The sequence below is a fragment of the Tyto alba genome, unplaced genomic scaffold (genome assembly GCF_018691265.1).
Source record: "Tyto alba isolate M040663 unplaced genomic scaffold, T.alba_DEE_v4.0 Super-Scaffold_28, whole genome shotgun sequence".
NCBI lineage: Eukaryota > Metazoa > Chordata > Aves > Strigiformes > Tytonidae > Tyto > Tyto alba.
Window position 1 is genome coordinate 3285323 of NW_024881302.1, and position 24964 is coordinate 3310286.

At 39.1% G+C, this 24964-nt stretch overlaps 1 protein-coding gene across 2 annotated transcripts in view; it reads right to left on the reverse strand.

The window, feature by feature from the left end:
• Positions 1 to 24964, reverse strand: part of EPN2 (epsin 2) — a 47263-nt gene that overhangs the window by 7510 nt on the left and 14789 nt on the right. For both annotated transcript variants that reach the window (XM_042798521.1, XM_042798520.1), the window contains exons 2-6: positions 17251 to 18024; positions 6874 to 6986; positions 5269 to 5361; positions 4843 to 4999; positions 1540 to 1713 (exon numbers count right to left, since the gene is read on the reverse strand). In XM_042798521.1, the coding sequence (XP_042654455.1) occupies positions 1540 to 1713; positions 4843 to 4999; positions 5269 to 5361; positions 6874 to 6986; positions 17251 to 17845 (1132 nt within the window). In that variant the 5' untranslated portion in view covers positions 17846 to 18024. The remainder of the gene's footprint in view (positions 1 to 1539; positions 1714 to 4842; positions 5000 to 5268; positions 5362 to 6873; positions 6987 to 17250; positions 18025 to 24964) is intronic.

Consider the following 24964-nt stretch of genomic DNA (forward strand, 5'->3'; position numbering starts at 1 on the left):
CCACTCTGTCACGTCCCAGGGCAGCAGTTCAGATCAACTCGAGTGCTCCTACTCTTACCCAGGACCAGGGAGAAGGATAATGTCAGAGAACTGTCCTGCCTTACAGTATTAACCAACTGATTCAGAGCAATGTGCTTTTAAATCACAGTGTAAAGCACACCTTAGCATGCTAGGTTTTTATTGAGTGTCTGCACTGGAGAGACTTATAGGTAGGCATATATTGCTGCAGAAGAAGAAAACAGCAACGAATCTACAGCCTGATCTATGAAGTGTGTTAATCAGCCCTCAAGTAAAACACGCTTCTGGATACAGTTCCAAAGACAAATATAGCATTGCTACAACTTAAGTGACGGTTTGACTTACGCTTCCAAAGTTAAAAGGAGGAGGAAGGCACTAGAAAAGGTTATCTACGCCACGTAGAGATGGTAAAGCCCTGTTAGCTAAAGCACCAGAACTTGCCCATAGTTTGCAATCAACGAAAACATAACATTTTCAAAATGTGGACACATCCTTACCTCAAAATGAAAGAAGAAAAACCACACCTAAATGAACAGCAATCACACTCCTGAAAAGCTTTAAAGTTTGTCTCTTTTTCTGGGGGAGGGGGTATTAGTTGAAATGTTTTCCTAATTTAGTTTTAACCTTCCAACACATTTTTTGCAAATGAAGGTACAGACTTAGCTCCATAAAGAGCACAAAAAGATAAAAACCCAAGAGAATGAGTAAAGACTGTGTATAACAACAATACTTCTTATCAAGAACAAAGACCCACCATAGTTAAAGGATCGTTCTCATAATATTCCAGTTATTGCCCTCTGCCCAGTGAAAAACTGATTAGACAACTTTTTGCAGCACTCGGATTCCTTTGTTTATTATGTACCAAGATGAATGAGCAACAAATGCATTTAGGATGCATTTAGCCACGGTGCCAACATGAAAATACTGGGTATTAAGATTAATCAAGGTTGCATTAGATAGAGAGCATGAATAGACAATTACATCAGCACCTTCTGCATCTTGTTAACACAAGGGCTTAGGGATAGCTTTCACACCCTCAGTCTGAAGTAACAAACCTTCATTTGCACCTCTGAAAGTCTCCTCAGAGCACAGAGCTGCTCAACCTGTCAATCTACATCTGTAGAGACATCCATCTGCATAGCTATTTATCATGATGAAAGGTAAAATTATAGTATCATTCATTTCCAGAAATTAAGTCCTTGTCTAATTAAAGATAAAACCCGTTTAAAAACCCAACAGCAGCAGCAGTCGTAAGTGCTCAGCATGCATCCACACATACCAATGAAAGAACGCAGAAGGGACAGAGGACAAAGTAGCAATACAAATTCAGAGCTTGAAGTCAGAATCATTACATTTGAAATTCTTTTTGCTGCTAGCTACTACAACTCTCATTTATTTTACAGACCAGTTTTGCAAGCTGTTCAGCACATAGCTTCTTTTAACCAAGCAATGCAAGAAAATCATTCTGATTTCACCTTCATTACTCAAATAATACAGGTATGGGATGAGACCGTTTCTCACCAGAAGTAGAGAGAGGTTTGTTTGCAGGCGCTGGTCCCCAAGGATCCACAGAAGATTTTGCCGCAGTAGAAGATGGCTGAGCAGGAGCCCAAGGGTCAACATTTTTGGACAGAGACTGAGCTGTGGATCCTGCTGGTGCTGCCCATGGGTCAACAGAAGCAGCTGGTTTGGCACCTGCAAAATGAGCCAGCGGGAACATAAGTCAGCACAGTTTCGCTTTGGAAAGCTTTCCTCGGAGATCGATCTGTCTTATTAGCCATTACTGACAATTAATATTAAACATAAATAAGCGAAGTAGTATCCAACATTAGGAATACTGATAAGCCTCAGCATCTGTCATACACACTAAACAACAAGCACAAGTAAATTCTGTGCAAGCCAGATGAATAAAACAAATCTCCCATTTGAAACTGAATTTAAAAAATCTGCACTTCCAACAAGAAAACAAACTTGCTTTTGTTACAGACATTGCCACCACAACAGACAGTATCTGACTGAAGATGACCTACATCACAGGGTACATTTATGAACTCATAGGAAAGAAGGTTTCTAAAACCCCTACCAGTTTGAGGTATGAAATACACAACACTAAGATTTGGACAAAGAAAATAAAACTATAAGATTCAAAGGGAATAGTTTTCAAACTCTTTTAACCATACTGTTATTTTATAAAACTGAGCTAGTTGTGCTTTTTTTATTCCTATTTGTAAGCACTCCTCCTCACACAGATTTAAGCTGTCCACTGATAGCCCTTCCTATATTTTTTTTTTAAATCCAATGCCTGTATGTTCAGGACTCCCATTTTTATTGGAATATGCAGACAACTGTTCATTCCTACAAATTCAAATTACCAAACTGCTTCAGGTTGTGCACAAGGTTAGGGCTTCCTAGTGTAAAGTGACAAAATTAAGACAGTAAAGGGAGGAGAAAAGAGAAATAAACTTGTCTCACTATATATAATGTCCCACCAGTTTTTTATTCTTCCTCCCCAACATACAAATTTATTGCTTTTCAGCTTAGATTACCTCTTCTACCATTAAATGACACTATTTTGGTTTATCAAACCCCAGGACCACTGAAGCAAATCACGTTTCAGATTTGCAGCGGGCCAGGGCTGTGTTGGGTATCACTCTTGCTTTGTTCCTACATTGTCCATCCCCGCTGCCCCTCCCCGGCCACTGGAGTGCCGGAATGAGAAACCAGTACTTTAAATGCACATCCTGTACAACAATACAGTGACCAGTTGCCTTCGAGTCAGATAGTGCATGCACACACATTTCCTCTTCCCAGTGAAACTTTTCAACCAGTCATGGTTTAATCATTCCATGCGAACAACTGCATAATCCAAGAGTAGGACAGAATTACCCATGTGGTACACAGCTATTATCTTCAACCACCATGTGGATTCCAAGCTAGAACTGCGTGGGTTTTTATTTTTTAAAACTACATGCAAACCCCCTTGGCATCACAACATCCTTGAAAACCAATTCAATGCTACACACAGTGGCACAAATTCCAATTTGTAATGTTGGTGTTTGTTTCATCCACAGGCAGCACGGTCTTGCTACAGCTTCGGACCAGGAAACGCTACAATTCTCCAAGTAAGTACAACTATTCCCAGCCCGGTACTTACATTTCCTTCATCTACCCTTAGCGGTGAGTTACGAGCAATGCCACACAAGAAATGCTAATGACAGCACTTCCCATAAGCGGAAGCTTTCAAAAATGTCTTTTCTTTCATAAAGGGAGTGCATGAAATTAGAGCACTTGGGAAGATACCTTCCCGTAGCTTCCATTATCTCTACTGAAATGACAAAGCACATGCAGGATTTGAGAAACACAGTTTAAAGAGTGGCTCTTTTATTAGCAGTCAAATTCATAAATCTTATATCCTCAAGACAATCCTTGAGAGCCAAGTAACCAGCAAGCTGGAACAAGAGGTTTTTCTATGGTGTTAATAAAATTGGGAGCCACTGAGAGGAAATGCTACAGCTGCAACTGAAGCAAAGAAAATCTTGTCAGAGGATGATATATCAAGCACAAGATTTGAAGGTGGTGGATTTTTTGTTTGTTTTTTAACCATGGAAAAATACACTGAACAACCTTAGGGCCCAAAATTTGGACTTCTGCTGATCTCATACTTGCAGTTTATCACCAAAAAAGAAACAGATTACACTTAAAACAATGAACTGTAGTTGGCCCAGAATCTATGTAGGTGGTTTTAATGCCACCATGAGGAAGAAAAAAAAAGAAAAAATGCATTTCATTATTAAACTTCAAAATTTTCATCAGGAATCTGGATGGTGGTGTGCTGAATGCCAATGCAAATGACCTTGAAGAACTTTATAGCAGAGGTTGTAGAACCACCAGCCTGAAGCAAAACTGAGAACTAAGCCATTAGTCTTCAGGAAAAAGCTTCCATTTGCAAAGAAATTCCCTGCCCCTCAAAAAAGAAATAAATCCAAATGCAACAAAAAATAGATCCAGCTCTAATTCCACAAATGTAGCAATTTTAACACATATTGTGAGAAACTATCAACTTTCTTATGCAAAGGAGTAATCCCTTGGACACACTGGCTAACCTAGGCAACAGCACACTACACAGGCAGCAGAACACACACACAAAAGCAAATACACAAAAAAATGGGCTTAATTGCTCTTTAAGATGTGAAGCACTGGATCTTTCACTTCAGAAACAGATTCCATTAATTTAGCATTGAAAGCCTATGAAACACAGTTAATATTGAAAATGGTAACCTGTGGGGTTTTTTTTGGGGGGGGTTGTTTTTTTTTAGTATAAAAATCTCCATTTAAACAATTTAACCCATTTGGTTCTGACAGTATACACATCACATTTCCCTAGGAGCAATTAAAGACATGGTAATTCCTATCTATGCCCTTCCTAACCACAGCACCCTACCTAAGTACTGTATTAAATACTAGCAAGAGTCTAAACCCATGACACTGGACACAACTAGCAGCCAAAGCATGAGCATCCCCCCCGTTTGACACAAGTCGTTTTTGCTGTACAAAGACGACAGACACTTCACTCTTCTCTTTCTCGAGATTCAAAATACACACACAAAAACCCAGCTGCTTAAGAAGCAGGAACAGAATGCAACTTCCATTTGTTTCTGCTTGAAAATGAGTTCAGGGAACATTAGTTCTAGAGTACAGGAAATAATCAAAATGGACTAATATACTGTTGTTATCAAGCACAACACTATGTTGAGAAACTGAAAAGCTCAACATTAAAAAGCAAGCGCTTTTAAATAAGCATTCCTTCTGGCAGTTTATCCTTACCAAATGATTGCCATGGGTCAGAGGCAGTAGCTGCAACTGTGGATCCTCCCCAGGGATCAGTTTGGTTTGCAACAGCAGGAGGTCCCCAAGGCTCCGTTTTCTGCGGGGCCGGTGCCGACGAGGGCAGGGCATCCATTAGGTCCAACAAAGTGGTATGCTGAGGGCAGGAATAATCTGAGCTTTAATCAAGAGCATTACCAATCTGAAGTACAAACCCATGAGAGTGAAGCAGCAATTATTATTTTTTTTTCCTTTTACACACCTGCATTGACTAGTAGTTTGAAATTTAACCCACATGGAAGAAGCTTTAAACTATACAACAAAGCAATCCCAAAAGCATAAAAGAGCTCAGTATTAAGCTATTTTGTGTTACTGTATTTCAGCTTTTGGCAGCATAACCGGGAATTTCTTAGTCGAAGGCACTACCTCCTTCTTTTTGGGAATTTTAATTGTGTCTCTGCGACTCTCCTCCAGAGCCATCTGTAATCTCAGATCATCTCCGCGTCTGAGGCGCTCCTCCTGCAAAGGAAATCAACACTGTTGATATAGACCATTAGCCTAGACTGTGCTGCTCGCTCCCTCCAGGTATCCAGCCCCCTTGGCAGGACACTGCCCGGAGGCCTGGGCAGTACTCCCTGCCACCCTAGGAGTGATGCGCACCACAGGCACGCGCAGTGGGATTGCCAGGATTATTTGCTGTAACTTGTACATAACACAAGTGGAGGGAAAAAAAAATATTTCTCGTGATTTTTGCCTCAGAGGTCAGGTTCACCCTGACCCTGTAATACCAGCATAACAGTGTGATCACAACATCCATTTTGCTGACTGAAATTTACCCTCATATTGTTTTACTCCTAATGGGATATCTATAAATTAAATGTTCCTTCTGAAATTCAGTTACAATGCTAGAAACACCACAGAAGTTAAAGACAAAGTAAATATCCCATCTCTGAATTCTTGTAATGTTTTTGAGCCTTCACATTGCCACTGAAGGATGTAGTGATTAAGCTTTAATATTCCTGGCTTTTGTCAGCTTCCCTCCACACCTGATGCAGCTGTTATAAAGAACACTAGGTGAATTAATCTAGCCAACTTCGTGCATATTTGTAGGTTTCTAACATCTGTAAACCACCATGTTTGTCGTACATTCAACTACTTTAAATATCTTTGATTGCATCACGTCTTTCAGAAGTTGACTAATTCCCCAGCTGATATTTCCCTTGCAATTTTCAAAGCTATTTCAACTGATAGATTTTGGTTTTATTTTCTTTAACTTTATTGCTCAATAATGACAAAGTTTACTGGGTGACAGTTTCCCTTTCCAAGCACAGAGATACTAATGCTTAACATACACCAGTAAGCTAAACTTCTCACAGGAAGCCCCTCAAATATTACAGACACTCAGCATGGCTGACCTGAATTTTCACTCATAGCTGAGATTCAATAACTTTGTTATATATTAACATGCAGTAAACTTTATCCATAATTACAGCATTTACTCCAAATTCAGAATGAACCTCCTAAGAATTAACACAGTAACATAACCCATGTGATAGATTAGGAGTCAAGTTATTTTAAACCAGGTTCTTTATATATTCTAGTACTGCGTGTCAGGTCACCCTTCTGCTCCAGACAACCTTACCGAATGAGCAGATCATTCAAGATTTCATTGTAATCAGAATTCACTGACATTTCTTATGCTGTCCCCATTAATGAAGGTTTTCAGGACTAGTCATGTTTTCAGTTCTTCCTAACTGAAAACATCTTCAGTAATGTGATGATTAACATCCTCCCACACAAAGTCTTCTTGCAAAGTAACTGTCATCTTCCACTAGTCTCAACAGCTCGGAGGCTGAAGTTACTTTAAAAAGAGATTTAAAAAATAAATAAAAAAGAGCAACATCTTCCAAAATGGCCTTTCTCTTCCCCTATTCCACCTGGAGCAAAGCCAAGCTGCCATTGAAAAAACACAGCATTGTAGTCTCAACTATCAAAGCATGGACATTTTGGAAAACCTACACGGGCACTGACCTGCTCCGCCACTTCCCGGCTCATCGCCAGCGCGAGCTGCAGCTGGAGCTCCTCTTCTCCACTTGTCTGAGGCCGGGCCTGCTCGAGCTCGGAGGAAACTCGAGGGGATGTAGCTGTTGGGAGACAAAGCCCAGCAAATTTAACACCCCACCCCAAACAACAAAAAGATATAACAGGTTTGATTATTTCTCTGACCAGACAGTCATTCTCAAAGGTCCCCAGCACAGCGACAGGCCCCTGGGTGCCAGAGCCCACCGACTTGCTGTCCACCATCAGCTCCCTCAACTGTCAGAGACAGCTCATACCAAGGCTGAGGTTAACAAGCCAGAACAATTAAGCAGGGAGAACTTAGTAAGACAGTTCAATTGCTTTAAAGGAAAAGCATTCCTGGAAAACAAAGAATTTTTGTGTTAGTGGGGCTGTAATATCAAGAAGTATCATCAGTGGATGCTGGAGACCCTGTCTCAGCATATCAGAACTTAGGGGGGCAGGACACTGACTTAAAAAAACTACAGAATTAATCATTCGAGAAAACATTTGTTGATATTTCTTACATCTTCCAATGTCAGTAAGGATTTTCTGGGAGTTGGCCAGTATCAGGGTAAAATTGGATACCACCCACTTTTCTGTAAATAATACAGTCTTAATGGGACAGATAAAGAACTATTCTTAACTGCTAAGCAGGCTCAGACACAAACAAGCCAGCTATTCATACTCAAAATTTACAAAAATACTGTATCATTCTCCGTAAGAAAAAAAAAAAAAAAAAAAAAGATTTTGGTAAAGCAGTTGGAGGGTGGTTTCATTTATGTTGTTCGTTGGTCTTTCACTGGATGAAGACCTCTATTAGATAAGAACTAGCTGGTAATGTCCCCCTCTCCTCCTTGAGGAAGTCAAACTTGACAGCTAAAATACACAATTCTCAATACATAAATCTTCTTTTGCTGATGTTTTCACTACACTAGCATGCAGAAATTCCCATCCCAATGGGACAACACTAGTAAGTTTATCCCTATACAGTAATTAAACAATATTTGTGCTGACGTGCTCTCTCAGCATCCAAATCATTTACACAGAAATTTTATCTTATTTGGGCAAGGAAGCCTGTATGTAATGGTTGGAGTGATAATTAGTTTGGCAAAAATACATACTGACAATAAACAAAAACTGTATTTTTAAACTAGCATGTCGAGCTCAAAGAAATCAAGTTCCTTCTTAATAGGTTAGCTGGGCATGTAAAAACTATATCGTCAAACTGTAATTTTAAAAAACACTTTTTCAGTCACTACTTTAATCCTCCAAATACTTCCCAGTCTTGTCCCCCCTAAATTTTAGTCAAAGTGACACTACAAAATAAAAATTGCAGCCTTCTCTCTCATCCAGCAGGTCAGAAGGAAGGTAACTCTCCATAAGTGAGGAAAAACCTTTCCTTTTCAGCACACACCCAACTGTGCCATCCCATCCCACTCCATTTCTAAGGGACTAATTTATCACCCAGAACGATTCTTCCACATTGTGCTTATTCTGAAGCTTTCAAGGCAACCAGACAAGCTCTTTACTTTACATGAAGATGTTACTCATACCTAAATTCTATTACTTTTTCAAACTTTCTCATATTAACTATCTAAATTTAGCCTGCTTCATGAATACTTTTTGCTCCAACAGTCACAGACAGGCTCTCCAATATATTATATTCACTCTTACAGACTTAAAGTAGGAGTAAACAGGGCGTCATATAACAGGACATCTGACAGAATGGAAAATATAACCTTAAAATGTCTGTAAAATGTGAATATTCTAAAATATGAAAATAACGAGAATTAAAAAGAAAACAGGATAAAACTCAATGGGAGGTTACCAAAAAGGTAGCCCATGACAGAAAAACTGAGATCTTTCCCTGATTCGTCAGTCAAATCTGTGTGGACTCAGCAAAGCGTTTTATGATGCTAAATAGGATGTTAAACAGAGGGTAGTGCAAGAACTGAAAAAGGTAAAGAACCAGTTCAAGAAGAGATTGCATCATACTGCCTACCACCAAGGAAGTTTACTAACACTTTCTCAAGAACTGGCTTTAAGACCAATCTCAAGAAAAATTATGTAATAAACAAATGCAGGAGGTTATGGGAAAATGCAAAGGTAATGCTAAGAAGAATTGTCAAACTAGAGGGAGAAACGGGAATATTAAAAAAAAAAAAAAAAACAAAAACAAAAAAAAAAAACAGATGGCTGTGAAGGGAAATGGGACGATACAGAGAAAGAAAAATCATTTCTCTGATGACCACCTTCTGCTACTTAGGGGCATCGACTGCAAGTGACAGAGATATAAAGAACTTTCTTTAGTACTAAAACACATGGTAACTCCCAGCCACTAACCTAATACAGCTATTACTAACATTAGCACTACCGCAAAGCATTAGTTGGAATTCATCTAACATACCAAATGCAATCCTAGTCATTCAAATCCAAGACAGATGATTTCAAAACAGAATGGACGTAAAAACCTTCCCTTCTGACCACAGAGAATATTTGATGTGTTTATCTCTGCAAAAACAAGATTGAGCAGCTTATAGTTGCCAAATACATCAGGCTTGCAAATACTATGAAATGACAAAAGCTATTTAAGATAAAGGGGCAAGAACTAATGGCATAAATGGACCATGAATAAAATTTGAGATACAAATAGAAAGAAGCAGCTTTCCAGCAGGAATTACAAAAGAAAAGAGACATAACTGGTTTAAAAACAGAGCTGGATAAGCATACAAATGGGACAGCAACGCAGTCACCTGAGAACAGATGGCAATTGGCCTATGATCAAGCAGGTGCCTTCTGGTCTTCTGTTTCTTTAACTGCAATTGTAGGGAAGAATGTGATTTCCTGCACTTTTTGAATTGGAGTTTTTCCATCTCTGTTGACATAACTACATTCCATAACAACTAAGCAGCTGATGGTAGAATGACTTTAAAATGATGGGAAATGGGGTAACCTCATTGACCTTCCTCCCCCTTCCACATGAAGGACTAACTTACTGAAAGGACTCACCAGTTTCAGCTTTTAACAGCACACAGCATGTTTGCACTGAAAAGCTGCAAGAAGGGATTGCATCCTACCCCCAGCATCTCACTTGCCCTCCCACGGTGGGTCCTCGCCTCCCAGCCGTGCACGGCAACGGCAGGCTTGCTTTGGCAGAGAGCTGCATGACCTCACAGCTCCCAACAGAGACCAGCATTCAGCGGCTCCGGGATCTGAACACAGATAATAAGGGGTCTCACAGATATAGCTTATTTCTTTTCACTTTTAGGCTTTTCAGCAATTCATTCTACTTGGTTTTATTAACTCAAAAAGGCACTTTAGAACTCCTCTTACCAAAAAAAAAAAAAAAAAAAAAAATGGGGGGAAATACTGTCAATTTGAAACTCTTCTTTGGGTTTCACATTAAAAAGCATTGATTAAAAATGTTGTTATTTTACATTTAAACTTCTGCAGTGGTCATAAAACCGTCTACATTAAATAGCTGCCAGCATGTTTTTGAAAAAGGATTAAGACAGATTCAAAACAGTGCTGTTGGTAGTAATCTGACAGGTTTCATCCAGCAACTGCACTCCTAAATTCCCACAGCACTATCACTGCCCTTCTACACTGGCCCATTCCTGCACTAACACTTTAGTTGCAAGGATCTAGCATAAAGGTTATTGCCTTAGTAACAGTATCGCTGCCACACAAAGAATCTCTTATCCCACAGCACATGACAGTTAACTCAGATGTTTATGTAAGATGGGACTCAATAGATCAATTCTGATCTGCTAAACCCTGCTTTGTTGCTGCTTTGAGAATTTGGAGATCCCGGCCCCCCAAAGCAACTCTGGGGGTATCTGTTTCTGCAGGGAGACCTGCCTCCGGGCTGGCTTCTCAGCAAGACTCTAGCCGCACTGCAAGGAAATCATTTCCAACCTCAGTTAATCGCTAAAGCAGGATTCTGCTCCACCATCTGTCTCTAGTACAGGCTATGATGTCTTTTATACGTATCTATTGGTAATTTATTACATTTTGGCTATACTAAAAGCCCTCTGTAGATGTCTACAGGTTAAGTCAGTGATTTAAAGTGTGTATAGAGTACACAGCTAGAAAGCAGAGTCATTGTCTACAACAATGATAAAAATTAGTCCCAGCATAAAAATCAGAATGGGCTTCCTCATTCAGAAGTGTGTGCTGGGTTTTTGGTGTTGGTTTTGTTTGTTTTTTAAATGTCACTCCAGATCAAGTGATGGCACAGAGTGCCATGGAAAATAAGCCCCAGCTTTATAATTTGTAGGTGACATTCTTAAGAACAGAATTCAGTTCTTAGATCACATTTGTTCAGAAAGAAAAGCTGCTTCCTCACTCAATCAGTATGCTTACAAAGATAGACAAAACCAAGGCTAACTTGAAAAATTAGAATAATATCAAGGTAAGAACTTAGAAACTGATAGCAATTCATTTGGGAACCAAGCAGAGATCCCATTTGTTAGTTTTCAAATGAATGACTATTCAAATAAAGATGGGATACTTTCAAAAAGCCAATCTAACCTCTCAAATCATGAAAGGGCATGTGCGAGCTGCTGAATCTAGAAGGAATTGTGTAATCCACCTCTCTATTGGGAATTAAAGAGATCTTTCAAATACAAGAAGAGAATTAATAGCACCTATTAATGTGACAAGGTGGAGCTGATCAGCCTTACTGTATGATTTCTAATTGCACTGAAGCAGACAGCACTTCTGAAATTCATTTAACACTGAACAAATGCTTAAGGCTTGTTGTCATAAACGAGCATTTTTTCTCTCAGGTGATCCCTGTGCTCATCTTATTAGACACAGTTAGATAATTTATTGCAACTACAGAAGCCTGGTTACACAATGGCATCTCCCACCTTTACTTAGAACACCAGAAAAATAAAAGTATGATGAGAGGATTTAATCAAGTTGTCAAGTGACATGTGACAGATAGCACAAGAGTCTACCACATTCCTTCAACACCTCAAACTACAGGAATTAGCCACACGACTCATCCAGAATCCTTGCTTGATGATATGCCCTATATTCCCTGACTCAGATGGAAGGCCAGAGACATATTCCAGCCTGCAAAGATGCAGAGGAAATTATATTAAAAAAAAAAAAAAAAAACACAAAACCAAACAACACTTCAAAAACAGGAATTTTGAATTTCCTATAGTGTCAAACCCAAATCAGTAATTCCTCTGAATTATTTTCTTCTCCAAGCAAAAGGGGAGACAAAACTGAAATAGATGACTGAACACAAACTTGCTGATGCTTCACAAAACTGTTTTTAAATGAGTCAACTTAATGTGAATAATCATGGGAAATATTAAAACTCAGCTATAGGAAATTGCTCCCAAAAGTCTTTACAGGTAAGGTTAGCAGATCTGGCAGTTCACAGGATCCACAAAAGCCCTTTCCAGGCCATCTTTCACCAATCTTTTATCAAACAGGCTGTATGTATAATGAATCCGATTTCCCAGCCAAGCGGCCTACCTCCAGGCGAAGTGTTCCTCTAAAATCAGGTCACACTGTGCACGTTGCGCTGCTCCCTACTCTGCCGCATTTGTGTAAATGAAATCAGGACATTAACACACACCAGTCTTGCTCTGCCAACATTTCTAAGAGCAAACCCTAACCCAAGGCAGCAGATGGCCAAAGGAAAGGACGTGTACAACCCAAAATAACACAGGTAGGTCCTGGTTTAGGCATAAGAGAACTGGACCTCTTTAAAAAGTGGGGCTTCAGTAAACTTGGGTTTAAAACATGAAGGCAGTACAGGGGGAGGACCAGCATTTTACAGGGATCCTTTGAAGTTGAAACTAATTCAAACATGCTATCTTCTGGAGGCAGGGGTGCCAAGGAATTGGCTTTGTCAGTCACTTCCCTCCCAGTAGAGTATTTTTCCACCATTTTTCCAACTCCCATAACCAGCTCAGCTACAAGGAGCTGCAGCAGACCACACTGCTTGCTTCCCGAGCAGCCACAGCTCAACTGCAACAACCTGGACGCGTCTGCTCAAGATAATACAACTAACCTGCTCCTAGAACAGCTGAGAAAGAACAACATAATCCAAGTCCCTACACTCCTGCCCCATCCCCTAAGAACTTCTGCAGGCCCAAGGTGTCTGCGGGTACTCTAAAGGTCTGCCACGCAGCAGTGCCTGTGGGTTATGCTCCTGCCATGCTGATGACTCCAGCAGCAACAGAGTAATATTTCTGTGCAAGCCTCTGCTGAAAGAATACTTTAAAAACATAGTTACTAGATGAAGGACTTTATCGAGACCAGTAAACTCTAACAGATGCACTCCCAGGCTTGAAACAGCACCCCAGTCCAGATTAAGGTCCACATTAAGAACACCCTACTTTTCCCCATGCAGCCATAAATCCAGACTCCTGTTCAAATGATCATTGGCAGCTGTAGATGAAACAGTGCTAGGGACAAGAGGCTGAAGTTTTCAAAACTGGGTGACTAACAACTAGCATAAAGACAACATTTAGACACAAAGCCAGATGAGGTGTGGGGAACTATTGCTCCAAAAGATTTCAAATATTGACCTTGTATTCCTTCCTCTCCCCAATAGGTTTGGTTTCAGAATTACACAAGAACATTCCCTTAACGTGAAACAGAACCAGGTATCAGAATTCATGCGATTCCAAACAATTTACACATTTTCCAAAATAAATAAAAACAATGTATTTTGTCATGGAATATTTAATAGCTCCTAATCTAAACATTAATTGTCCCTGTCTTAAAGATGGAAGATAGCCAGTTGTCCTCAGTATGTCAGAAATTGTTGACATGATGGAAGTTGGGAGGAGCATTATTTTTGCTTTTATCTTTACAGTATCTCTGTTGGCTTCCATTTACAGATTATGAGATTAGATAGCAAAAACATACTAACACTTTTACAAATGTTTGCACCAACAGTCAGTAATATTCACATGCCATAATGTACTCCCTAGAATTATACAAGCCTTAGAGCACAGAGATCTTCAGGGCCAACAAAGTCATTAAGGCAAAGCCATGGGGAAAAGGATTTTATTAAAAACTATCATGCTTCACCATTTCACTTTCCACAGTTTCTAAAGGATTGTTAGAGATGAGATTAAAACATCTGCAAGGAAATGGGAAAAATATCCTTATTTGCCAGCATGTCTTGCCTGCAGCAGTGAGGGATGATGGTACATCAAGTCAAGAGATCCTTTTCCATCTTGAATTCTCTCACACTACACACGCTATCAATATTGCTTTTATTTTATCACAAAGGATAAATTTGGGACACAAAGACCAGGAACTCCACAAGAAAAACCTTTCTGGCTCAACATCAAATACAAAACCCAATTCTTACATGCAGTGTCAGGTACAAGCCTCCACAGACACTTAAGAAGCTAGAGATGAGCAGTAGTTTGAGCATTGCAGTGTTTATAGCCAATGCTGTACAGTGCAGCTGATTCAACATTCTGAAGAAACCGAACAAAAAAGGACCCACTGACTTATTCAATACTGCACTTTCAGGAGCTGACAGAAGGGGGAAGAGATCCCTCACGCAATTCGGACATGTTATCCACTGGAAGTTACTTGTTCCCCCCTAGTGACCTGTCCTGGGGAAATTATTAAGCTCTTCCAGCCAGCTTAAGCTTCTTTTCTTTTGCAAGAAAGTATCAAAAATGAATAGATTTTATAGCCAAACACAACCTTTTCAAGTAAAAGGAATGAATTCTCAAAATCTGCAATCCCCACCCTCTGCATCTAGCAAGGAACAAAAGTAAACTGCGCTAATACCAAAACGCTGAGAGATGAAACACTTCATTTAGCTATGTTGGTAAAAAGGCTGTTAAACTCTCCCAAACTTTATTTATATTTGAATAAGACATGCTAAATATTTAGCAAAAAGGGTGGATATACATTTTTAATAAGCAAATCTCATGCTATAGATTTCAAATCTAAATGCCTCTGATCTCCTCTTCAAAGGCTCAGAGGAATGAAAGACAATTCTACCAGAATATACCGTACAGAAACCGCATCTTAAAACTGTTCTAAGGAGAGTATTTCCCAGGAGCTAAGTATAACTCCATTCCTTTTACATATTTTACCGAATCCATACTTCCAGAACAAAAGAAGAGTATCGTTACAGAAATAAAGAAAACATGATGGATAGAATCTCTTTCGCTTTAAATAATGAAAAGCATCTTTTCCATTAAATTTTGCAAGCACGAGAATAACCCTACATTTATGTAACAGATTAAATGTCTGGATTTTGATGAAACTCCTTTCTCGTTTCCTAGGATAAAGGACAAAGCTCTACAGAAAGTTTTCCATTACTGGAAGCACTTAGCACAGCTGTTTTGTAAGGTGCTGGTTTTCTTTGCTATACTCAATTATACCATACAAAAAGCATATCAAAACTTCAAAAGATACAGATCATAAAAGCTAACAACCATCTGTATTTTTGCTGATAGGTAATTAAGTCCAGGAGAGTCTACAACACAGGAAGAACCTAAAGGAAGGAGGGGAAAAAAAAAAAAAAAAAGCCTGAGATTTCTAAAGCTTCTTAGGTACGTGCTTACAGGGGAGGAGAAAAAAAGATTAAGAAATCATTACCTCAAAAGCTATCCTGTTAAAAGAGATATACAGCAAAGTCATACATAGGCAAATAGAGCATCCAGTAAATCAACACTTTGTACTGAAAGAATAAACAAGCTCACTTCTTGACATCTAGACCCCATCAAAATTGTTAAAGTGTCTAAGGAACAACTCAGAGACACACCCTGTATTGCTCAATCCTTGCTGTGAGGAATAGTTTGAAGCCTCTGGTAGCATTTAACATGACAAACAATAGTTCCATGCACTAATTAAAGTTAAGAGCTGGTGAAGAAATAACCCTGTGGAACAAACCAAAGGTGTGCTCAGCATACCTTAGTGACTATTATTTCAGTCCATCAACATAAGTTAAAACCAGTATTTCAAGCAATCTCCTAAATTAAGAATTTTTGTTGTAGTTGACAGAGATCTATAGACCTCAAAAGAAAAACTGTTATTGTTGTGATAACAATATACTTGTTCTTCTTTAAAAATTCACACTAAATCAATGCTCAAGTACGGTTATCACAGAAAAACTGAGATGTCTTTTATTCCACTGATAATTAAGAGACAAGACAAAAATTCTCATACCTGGAAACCTTCATGCACTTTTTTTGAACCCTGCATCCTAAAAATAGTTCATTTTGAAAAAAGTATTTTTTCCTGCTCTTCTCCATAGCTTTAAATGGACAGAGATTTTCTTCATCCTAGCTTGATTTGCTCTGCTACCTCCTATTGCCTTCTACAGAAAATGTCTGTACATGACAGGGGTACTGACACCATTCATGTATTTATAATTTGAGAAGCGCTTTGGGACACAGGACATGACAAACTTAAGATTCTTAAAACTGGTGCTCAATCAATTCACCACACTGGCTCAGTTACAGTCCTCCACACACTATACGCTTTCACTTAAAGAAAAGATTTTCCTCCAGAATTAGACCACAACCACTAACATTCCAGCCAAAGCAGCTTTCATCAGATCATTACTTATAGTAAGAAGGATTTAGTGCCAAATCAGGCCTCTTCCTAACATGACAGGGAGTTCCCCAAAGCAGTGGTATAAAGAATCCATTCTTCCCACATCACTGTATTATTTTTTTAAAGAATGAAATACAGTATTTAGTACCAATACTTGCATACCAAAAGTTGATAGTATAAATATTTAAACATAGACATATTCAAAGCATTACTACTCTAAGAATTGCTGAGCAAGCAATAAAGGAAATTAAATACCAATACTCTTCCCAAAGTAAAATAGCAGCAACATAAAGAAAGTAGCAAAATTATGCAGGAAATACTTTGTATTCCTAATTTTTTCTTGAATTATACTTAACAAAAAGAACTCAACAGAACAAATTTTCAAGCACTCCTTTTAAAACTAGAAACAAAATAAAACCAACATTCACAATCTCCCTACTGAGACTAGGGGCCTATCACATCAAACACTGGAACATGTTCACAAAAGCAGCTTGACAATGCTACCTTTGGGAATCAACAGTAAACAACTGCTTTTTAAACTGATTTACGTCAATACACACATCCTCTCCAAAACAAGCATTTAACCAGTCATTTGAAGAGACATTAGTGCCTCACAGCAGACCTACAAAAACTCAGCCATTGCAAAAAACCCTTTGCAGTCTGAGTATCTGAGTATTAATCCTCCTAGCAGGCACCATTTACTCTCATGTCTAACAGCAAATCAGAACACAAAATCTCTCAAAAGATGAGAAACTTCTTTTATGTGTGTTTGCTTGTACTCACAGCCATGGTAAGATGCTGGGGATCCTCCAGACTTTCCATATTCTTGCTCCGAGTAGCTGGTGGATAGGTTTGGCTGACTGGAGCCTCGGCCGAAGGTGATCTGATTGCTACCCACTCCAGTGGCCACCTGAGCCATGCGTTCTTTGGTCTTCAGGGCTTGGGCCCTCTCTGTCTTGAGTCGCTCATCATCCTTCAGAAGAGACACTAGCTGCTTGGATTTCTCCCTCACATTGATGCCCTGGTCTTTACCATCTCGATCAATATACTGAAAATCTTTCAATGTCTGGATAGCAAAAATATTCTCTTTACACTGCTGCGCCACTCTCTCTGAACCAGTTTTAATCAGGTAATCTAACAGAGTGAGGGCCTTGTATACGTGTCGCCAGTTCTTGCCATGGTCATTCAGTCGTTTCCAGATCATGCTCATAATTTCAGAGAAGGCCACAACATTGTAAGTCAGATCTGCTATTTCAGTCATTAATGAACTGGAGGGACCCCAGGGGTCATTTGAGGTCGCTTCTCGAACTTTTATTTCGGCCTCTGAATAATTGTTCACAATGTTCTTCATCTGCCGTCTAATAGACGAAGTCGTCATTTTTATTTCCCTTTTTAACAAGACAGATCCCAGAACACAAACAAAAAAGGGCTATATTTGCTCTTCTATGAACGTTTCTGAACTGCGAAGGCTCCGTATCAGTGGCTTATTTGTAATATGTTCCACTACAATCATTTCCTCTCTTCAAGAGAATGACACGAGAAAATGAAAATCATGACCTGAGTAAGGAAAGAAAACAAAGGACGTTAGTTGTGTCTTTAATTATTCCTGCATGGAAAGTAATCTACATACACTTTTGAGAAATTTTTCTAGAGTTAACCGATGAATTTTCTCCCTGAATTTCTTCAGGACATCTGACCTTGAAGCCAACTTGCTCTTTTCACAAGTAGTACTAAACACTGAAGATTAAAAACCTGAACTGCGGAACAAGGCAAAACCAAGAAGATATCCATGCTGATGCAAACGCAAAAATTTAAAAGCAAACCAGAAACAACTTAAGGATTTAGTTTCCAGCAAGGTAAAACCTACCTAGAATTTTTAATTACAGAAATTACAATGCTAGCTTGCAAAGCTGAGATGAAACTACATTAGAAATTCCATGCTTAGCAGCCATTAGCTTCCCTCTAACAGTTCACAACTGCAGTCTGATACCAGTGCTGTAGGAATTGGCATACTGAGAGGACAAGCAAACTTCCTAAAAATTAACCAAGCACGCACAGTTTCTGAGCAGAGATCTTGAACTGTGCTCTCTGCGTTCAGCTGAGGCCTCGGGAAGAGAACTGAGCACCAGAACGATGCACTCCAACTCAAGGTGACCTTTAACGGTAAGCAGATTAGAGGGGAATTTTTTTTTTCCAAATGCACTTACTTTATGCATTTGACAAGACTCATCAGATCCACAATCTCTGTTCTGTGTGTCTTTCACACAGTGCAGAACAATTTTTAATAATATGAAAATGGAATTGTAAAACCAAAATGACTGGCAAGAAAGTCCAAGGACAAGCTCTAGAGCTGGAAAGCTGTTTCAGTTATTTATTTAAGGTCACTGTTTCAAGTAAACAGAGGCCTATTAAGCTTTAGAATACATTACTTGAGTGAACTGGCAGATTTTTCTATTACATTAACACCAAATGGTCTTTGATATTCACCAGTTGCATGAACACTAAGCACTGATTCTGTAACTGAACTTGCCACATTAATAGAGATTGCACATTCAAGATGTCCTCTAATAATGTTTCTCCAAACACTCTGAAGAAGTGACAGCATCACTTACAAAAAAGACACTGGAGAGAAGTCAAGCACAGATTTCAAGCCTAACATTGTTATCATTCTTCAAATTACTATGGTGTCCTTTAGAAAGAAAGCAGAATTAAGTGTCAATTTGGACAACATGCAGCTCTATAATGACTTTCTTTGCATAAAGGCATATACCCCTTCCTATCAAACCATTCTGGGCAAGTTAAACTAAGACAGAACAGGTCTAATAAGTTACTGTATTTTATCTTGTTACATTAAGGTTTGGCAGAATAAAAAACTACTATGACATCATAGAAAATTAAATGAAATCAACACTAAATTTCAGATAAACAGCATCATCCTGGTGTTGCCCCCAAGATTTAAAACCAGCTATAGAAGAATGTCAATCTGTTGTCAGATGGCTAGTAGCAGCAGAAATAAAAAGGAGCACCTTCTTCTGGGAAATTTACAGGTTTGTACATTATAAACCCAGAATTTTAAAAGGCTGATCCTATATAAACATTCCCAGGTGCTCACATGATTGCTGCTCCACTCCAGAAGTTAATATTGTCCAAATCTGTTGGCTCACCTGCCCTTGTGATCACTCTCTAATGCAATATTCTCAAAAAGTGAGGGAACAACTAAAAAAAAAACCAAAACAAGCCTAAACAAAAAACCCACCACCATACACACACACACACCTTATTTAACCTAAACCATTTTTTTTGTCAATAATGGATTAAGGCAAGTTCACAGGCAAAGCTGAAACAAATTATCCAAGGAGGTGGTATCATCTGGTAGAAAGATGGTCACAAAGAACTAAGAGCAGGCTGCAGGGAATAACTTCTTTAGCTAGTAAAACTGGAGCCCACAGAGGATACAAGTGCCAGCCTAATCATGAACAAAACTATATCGATAATATGGATCCTGGATTGGAAGAATGCAAACCGCCCCATAAGGACTGAGCTTGTCACCCAACCAGAAAAGCAGTAACATGAAAAATCAAAAACATGAGAGCTACAGAACCTTCTAAATCAGTCGGATAGAAAGTCCACCAAGTCCAACACCCTCAGACACAAATCCTCACATAAAGAGTACAAGAACAGAACATATATATTCCCTTGCCTTATATTATCAGCAGCTTAGGCATCCTAGATGCAACCTGTGGTGGAGGCTCTACGAACTTTTTTGAAGCCACCTGTACTTCCTGTTTCACCCTCAGCAAGTGCAGTGACAGCGCTACATGAGCAAGTACTTCAGCTTATTTTAAACTCTGACATTTATTCCCCAAGCCATAGACAGGGGGTCATGCTTTTTAAAGAAATAATAAGTCATCTTCAGCTTCGGTATGTCACTCACTATTTTACAGACACTGGCCATCTCCCCCTGAACTGAGGATCTCCTGAAATTCAAGCCCTCTATTTAGAAGCTGCTCCGTATCTCTGATCATTCCTGATGTCCTTCCATGCATCTATTACACTAGCATTTCTTGAGATATACTCAGTTACAAGCACTCTGCATTTCAGATTTGACAGTAACAAAAGTTAATATCACAACATAGTCATTTACTGCTTAAGATTTCCGATTCTTTATCAAATACTTTCTAAAAGTCTCTTGGCAGTTGTGACTCTACTCACGCACATGAAACCAGGGTCATTTCTTCTCCCTATGCAACTGCATTGAGGCTATTTCATCTGCCATTTTATCACTCAGCAGATCTCAAACTTTCTCCCTTCCTTTCAATTCAAGATTCATTTCAAATTTGACTAATTTGGTTCAATTTGGCCACCTTACTATTTAGAAATGATTTGGAAAAGGGAATAATTGCAAGAGCACTGATCTTTGGCAGGACACTTCGCTGGGAATAACCCTTCACTGTGAGAACCAACCGTTTACTCCCAACCCCGTTTTCGTGTCTTTTAACCTACTGTATATCTATGAAAAACATTCTGTCTTACAAGAGCTTCGTTTCTTTAAAGGCCAGGGATGAGAGGTCTTACCAAATATTTTTAAAAGTCAAGTACACTATACAAGGAAATGCCTCACCTATGTGTACCTCCCCAACCAAAAAAAAAGAAAGAGAAGTTTTATTACTTGCTACAACTTCACAAGCTCTTGAAAAAAATCACTTTAATACCACCACAGATATTTGGAAAGGTAAATTTTACAGTACATGGGAACACCTACCAGTCCTAAACAACACCAACTTTGGCCAATGAAATAAATACCTGAAGAATTAATCATGATCACAACATAAGCAGGCACAGGGACAATCAGGGTGCAATTCCACATGCCATCCCAAGCTAATTGTTAGCCAGCACCAAACTCAGTGGCCTCCCAACTCTCCAACTGCTTCCCCTTTCTCTCTCTTGCATCAAATCTAGCAATTGCACAACAGCACAGTAAAACTAATTAACTTAAGACCTCATAGAAAATTTGTTTTTAGCACTTGTTTGATGTTGAATCAGTGAGGTGACCACGCTGCACAGGGACACCATCACAAACTCTGCTGCAAGACAGACTGTGAGAAAAGTAAAAACAATCCAATTCTGGCCTCACTTTTTGAAGGTCCTGATGATTAAGTATGGCACAAAGCTGTCAAACTCCGAAATACAGCACTAGAAAGTGAAGAGCCTTCATTACTGTCCAACTACGCCACATGCACTATGAACTCATGCACCTGGTTTCAGAGAAGAAACCAAATGAACAAGGGCAGGACCCAAAGCCCTGCTGTGCTCTCCATACAGGCTGCAGCTAAATGAAGGAAAAATATTTGTGGTTTTGCTGTGAAGCATGGGCAAGAAGCAGAATAAAAATTATAGCCTCACCAAGTGCAGAAATGGTTTGGAAAAAACCCTGTATTTGGGAAACGCTTAGATTTACATTCAGGATTTATTGGTTGAATTACCAACAAAGCTAGACCCCAAAAGCAAGTGAGCTTGGAGTACATACGTGTGCAGGAGGCCCAATTTTTGGCAGCCCTGAACTGGAAGCTTTGCTAGGGTGAAGCTTCTGAAGAAAGATACTAGCAGAGAGTAAGAGATACAGAGAGTAGTGCTTTGGAAAAACAAACATAGAGAAAATATTTCAAGAAGAAAACACATTGGATTAAGTGAAATGAGCATTTTTCACTCTTCCAGAAAATTAAAGATCTCACTTGTTATTCTGTAATAGCCTTGAAAACCATCAATCCATTAATGCTGGCATGATTCTTTTCATGAATCAAAGATACAGAGGTAAACAAAGGCATTTCATAAGAATCACATTAACATCTATTTTCCCTTTTCTTGATGGAAAGACATGTTTTCTAATCCTATTCCAGTTTTAACCCACTGAAGACAATTTATTCTAAACTTCATTTTACTCTATTAAAATGCAAAGGATAACTGGAGTAGAAAGATGATGGACTTTTTATTCCGCTATGTGATCTAGCCATACCGATATTCGAGGTAACAGTAGCAGTAATCCTCACTGAGAACTCTATATGCCTTTCGGTATCTGCTTTACAAACTCTGTGCTTCCACACCACACAGAAGCAGCATTTGACTTGATTACTACAGGTCTTGGAGCACTTTAACAGCCTATCTCATGATTAAAGAGATCAAAAAGCCAAATATCTCTACTGCATAAAAGTGAGAAACCATTTCTAACACATGATCAAATACTTACATAGAAAGTTTAGATTTTTTTTTTCCAGAGACCTCAGTGAATGAACTTCTCACAACAAACCACAAGGAACTACAATGCACTTGCAACTTCAGCAAAAATCTGAGTTTTCATTTTTAACAGCACAGTTGCAAAGAAAGCAGAAAGTAAGACTAGTTGATTAAAGCTGCTATTCCATGCTAACAACAGGAAAAAGGCTATGAGCTTGAACAGCTTTCTTTAAAAGGTTCAAGAGAGAGAGGAAGAGGCAGTTGTTAGTCTTGTTCAGTTTAGGTGAGCCTTCCTCATTTTCTCTTCCTTGGCCCTACAAGCCATCTTCTCTGTTTTATAAGTAGTTTGTCATCTTTAAGTAGATAGAAAAGGAAACATACAATTCTGTAGACAAGAAGGTGAAGCTTACCTGTGCTATCAAGGATAACCTGGAGGGCAAAGCCTCATTTCCTTTTTCCTATTCCGATAGTTTAATTACACAAACAACCCAAATGAATTCACACGTTGCTTTTCTAGATACAATGTGCAGACGGGAGGAATTCTTGACTGAATCAAGAGCTCTCTCTCACAAGAGATTACATTCAGTAAATGAACTCTACATGAGGAAACTATCTTTAATTTGCAAAGAAAAAATTAACACAGAAATGGAGCCAAGCCACTAAGTCCTTAATAAACTTAGTTCAAAGAAACAGCCACACAAATCCACCTATATACAGGCTTTCAGCAGAATCCATTCAGATCTCTGGAATGTAAAACTCAAACCAGGATTTGTCTGCACTGATAAAATGCTATTTGTATAAAGACTGAAGGTAAATGTGTACATAGTCCAGTTAACTATGCACCAGAAATATATAAAAAGCCTTTAATACCACGTGGGCCATAAAAAGTGTGAGAATTAACATTAAAAATTCACCAGAAATTTGCATAAGACTTTAATTAACAGTATTATAAACAACATATGTAAGTTAGATCAGGCATTTACTGTAACATGCATAAAAAGTGGATTTTTGAAAAGTTATTAATCCAGTCATTCTGTGATTTTGAGGCTGTCCCTACAGATATCTTAATCTACATAAAAATATCTCCCCCCCTTTCATGAAATACAGAGAAAGATAACTACAGGTTTTCATCCAAAAACTCATGCTGCCATTACAGAAAGGGACTTTTACGGTCGTCACTAGAAAATACACTCAAACAGCTCAAGCAGGTTCCCTTACTCAGTTCACAGGACAGTTGTCAACAGTTATGTGGCAACCAAGAGACCAAAACACTGCAACAGTGGGGGCACAGGTGGGCTACCGCAGGCCAGCCATGCTCCTAAGCAGCTCTGTATTATGAAAGCACATCCTCAGTATCAAGCGATCCAAACAGTACCATCTGGGATATTTGCACCCCACTGTAATTTCAAAGGAATGCAAGTGAAATATAAAGCCTTAAAGAGCCACCAAGAGCCTCTCCTACCCAAGACGTGCTGAAGCAGCTGCTATGAGAAGCTCCAGTATGTTACAAAGCCAAAGCGTGTGCCTTACTCTAAGCTGTGAATACACACAAATAGCTGGAGATCTGCTCTCCTTGCTATCAGGGTGGAATGAGAGAGGCAGGCGATCCTCAGGGACCTGTATTCTGGGATAAATCAGAGAACCCAGGGCCTGGAGAGCCAGTCTGCAAAGAATCAGGCTAAGAGGAAAGCGCTGCCAGATGCTGACTAAGGAAGAAGTTCCCCCAGACAGACACAGACACCACACCTGCACAGACAGAGCAAAAAGCACACACTCCAACACAACCCCAATCATAACACTAAATCAGCTTCTATTTATGGCAAAGAAAAAGGATTCCCATTGTCTGAAACTGCAAATTCACATCCTAGTTTTCTTGTGGTAGCTCGTTGTGTGTACAAATCCAAAACCACTGTGCTTTTACACAGTCTCATTTTCCATAAACAGGAACCAGAAATCTTTGGGGAAAAAAAAAAAAAAATGAGCACAAGCCTTTATTTAAAATTCAGGAATATGATAATCTGGAAAAAATTATATTTTTCTTATACTGGATCCAGACTGCTAGAGAAATTTTCAGACGTAGTTTATTCCCTTTCACATTTTTTTTCCCCCCTATTTATAAATAATTCTTACAGAACAACTGGATGACCAGAGGACATCATCATACTGTGGATGGTATGATATCCTAGTGCAATACAAACATTGTTCCCAAAACCAAACAGGAAAAGGGGCAACTGTACATCATGGTCACTTGGAAAAGAGTACTAAG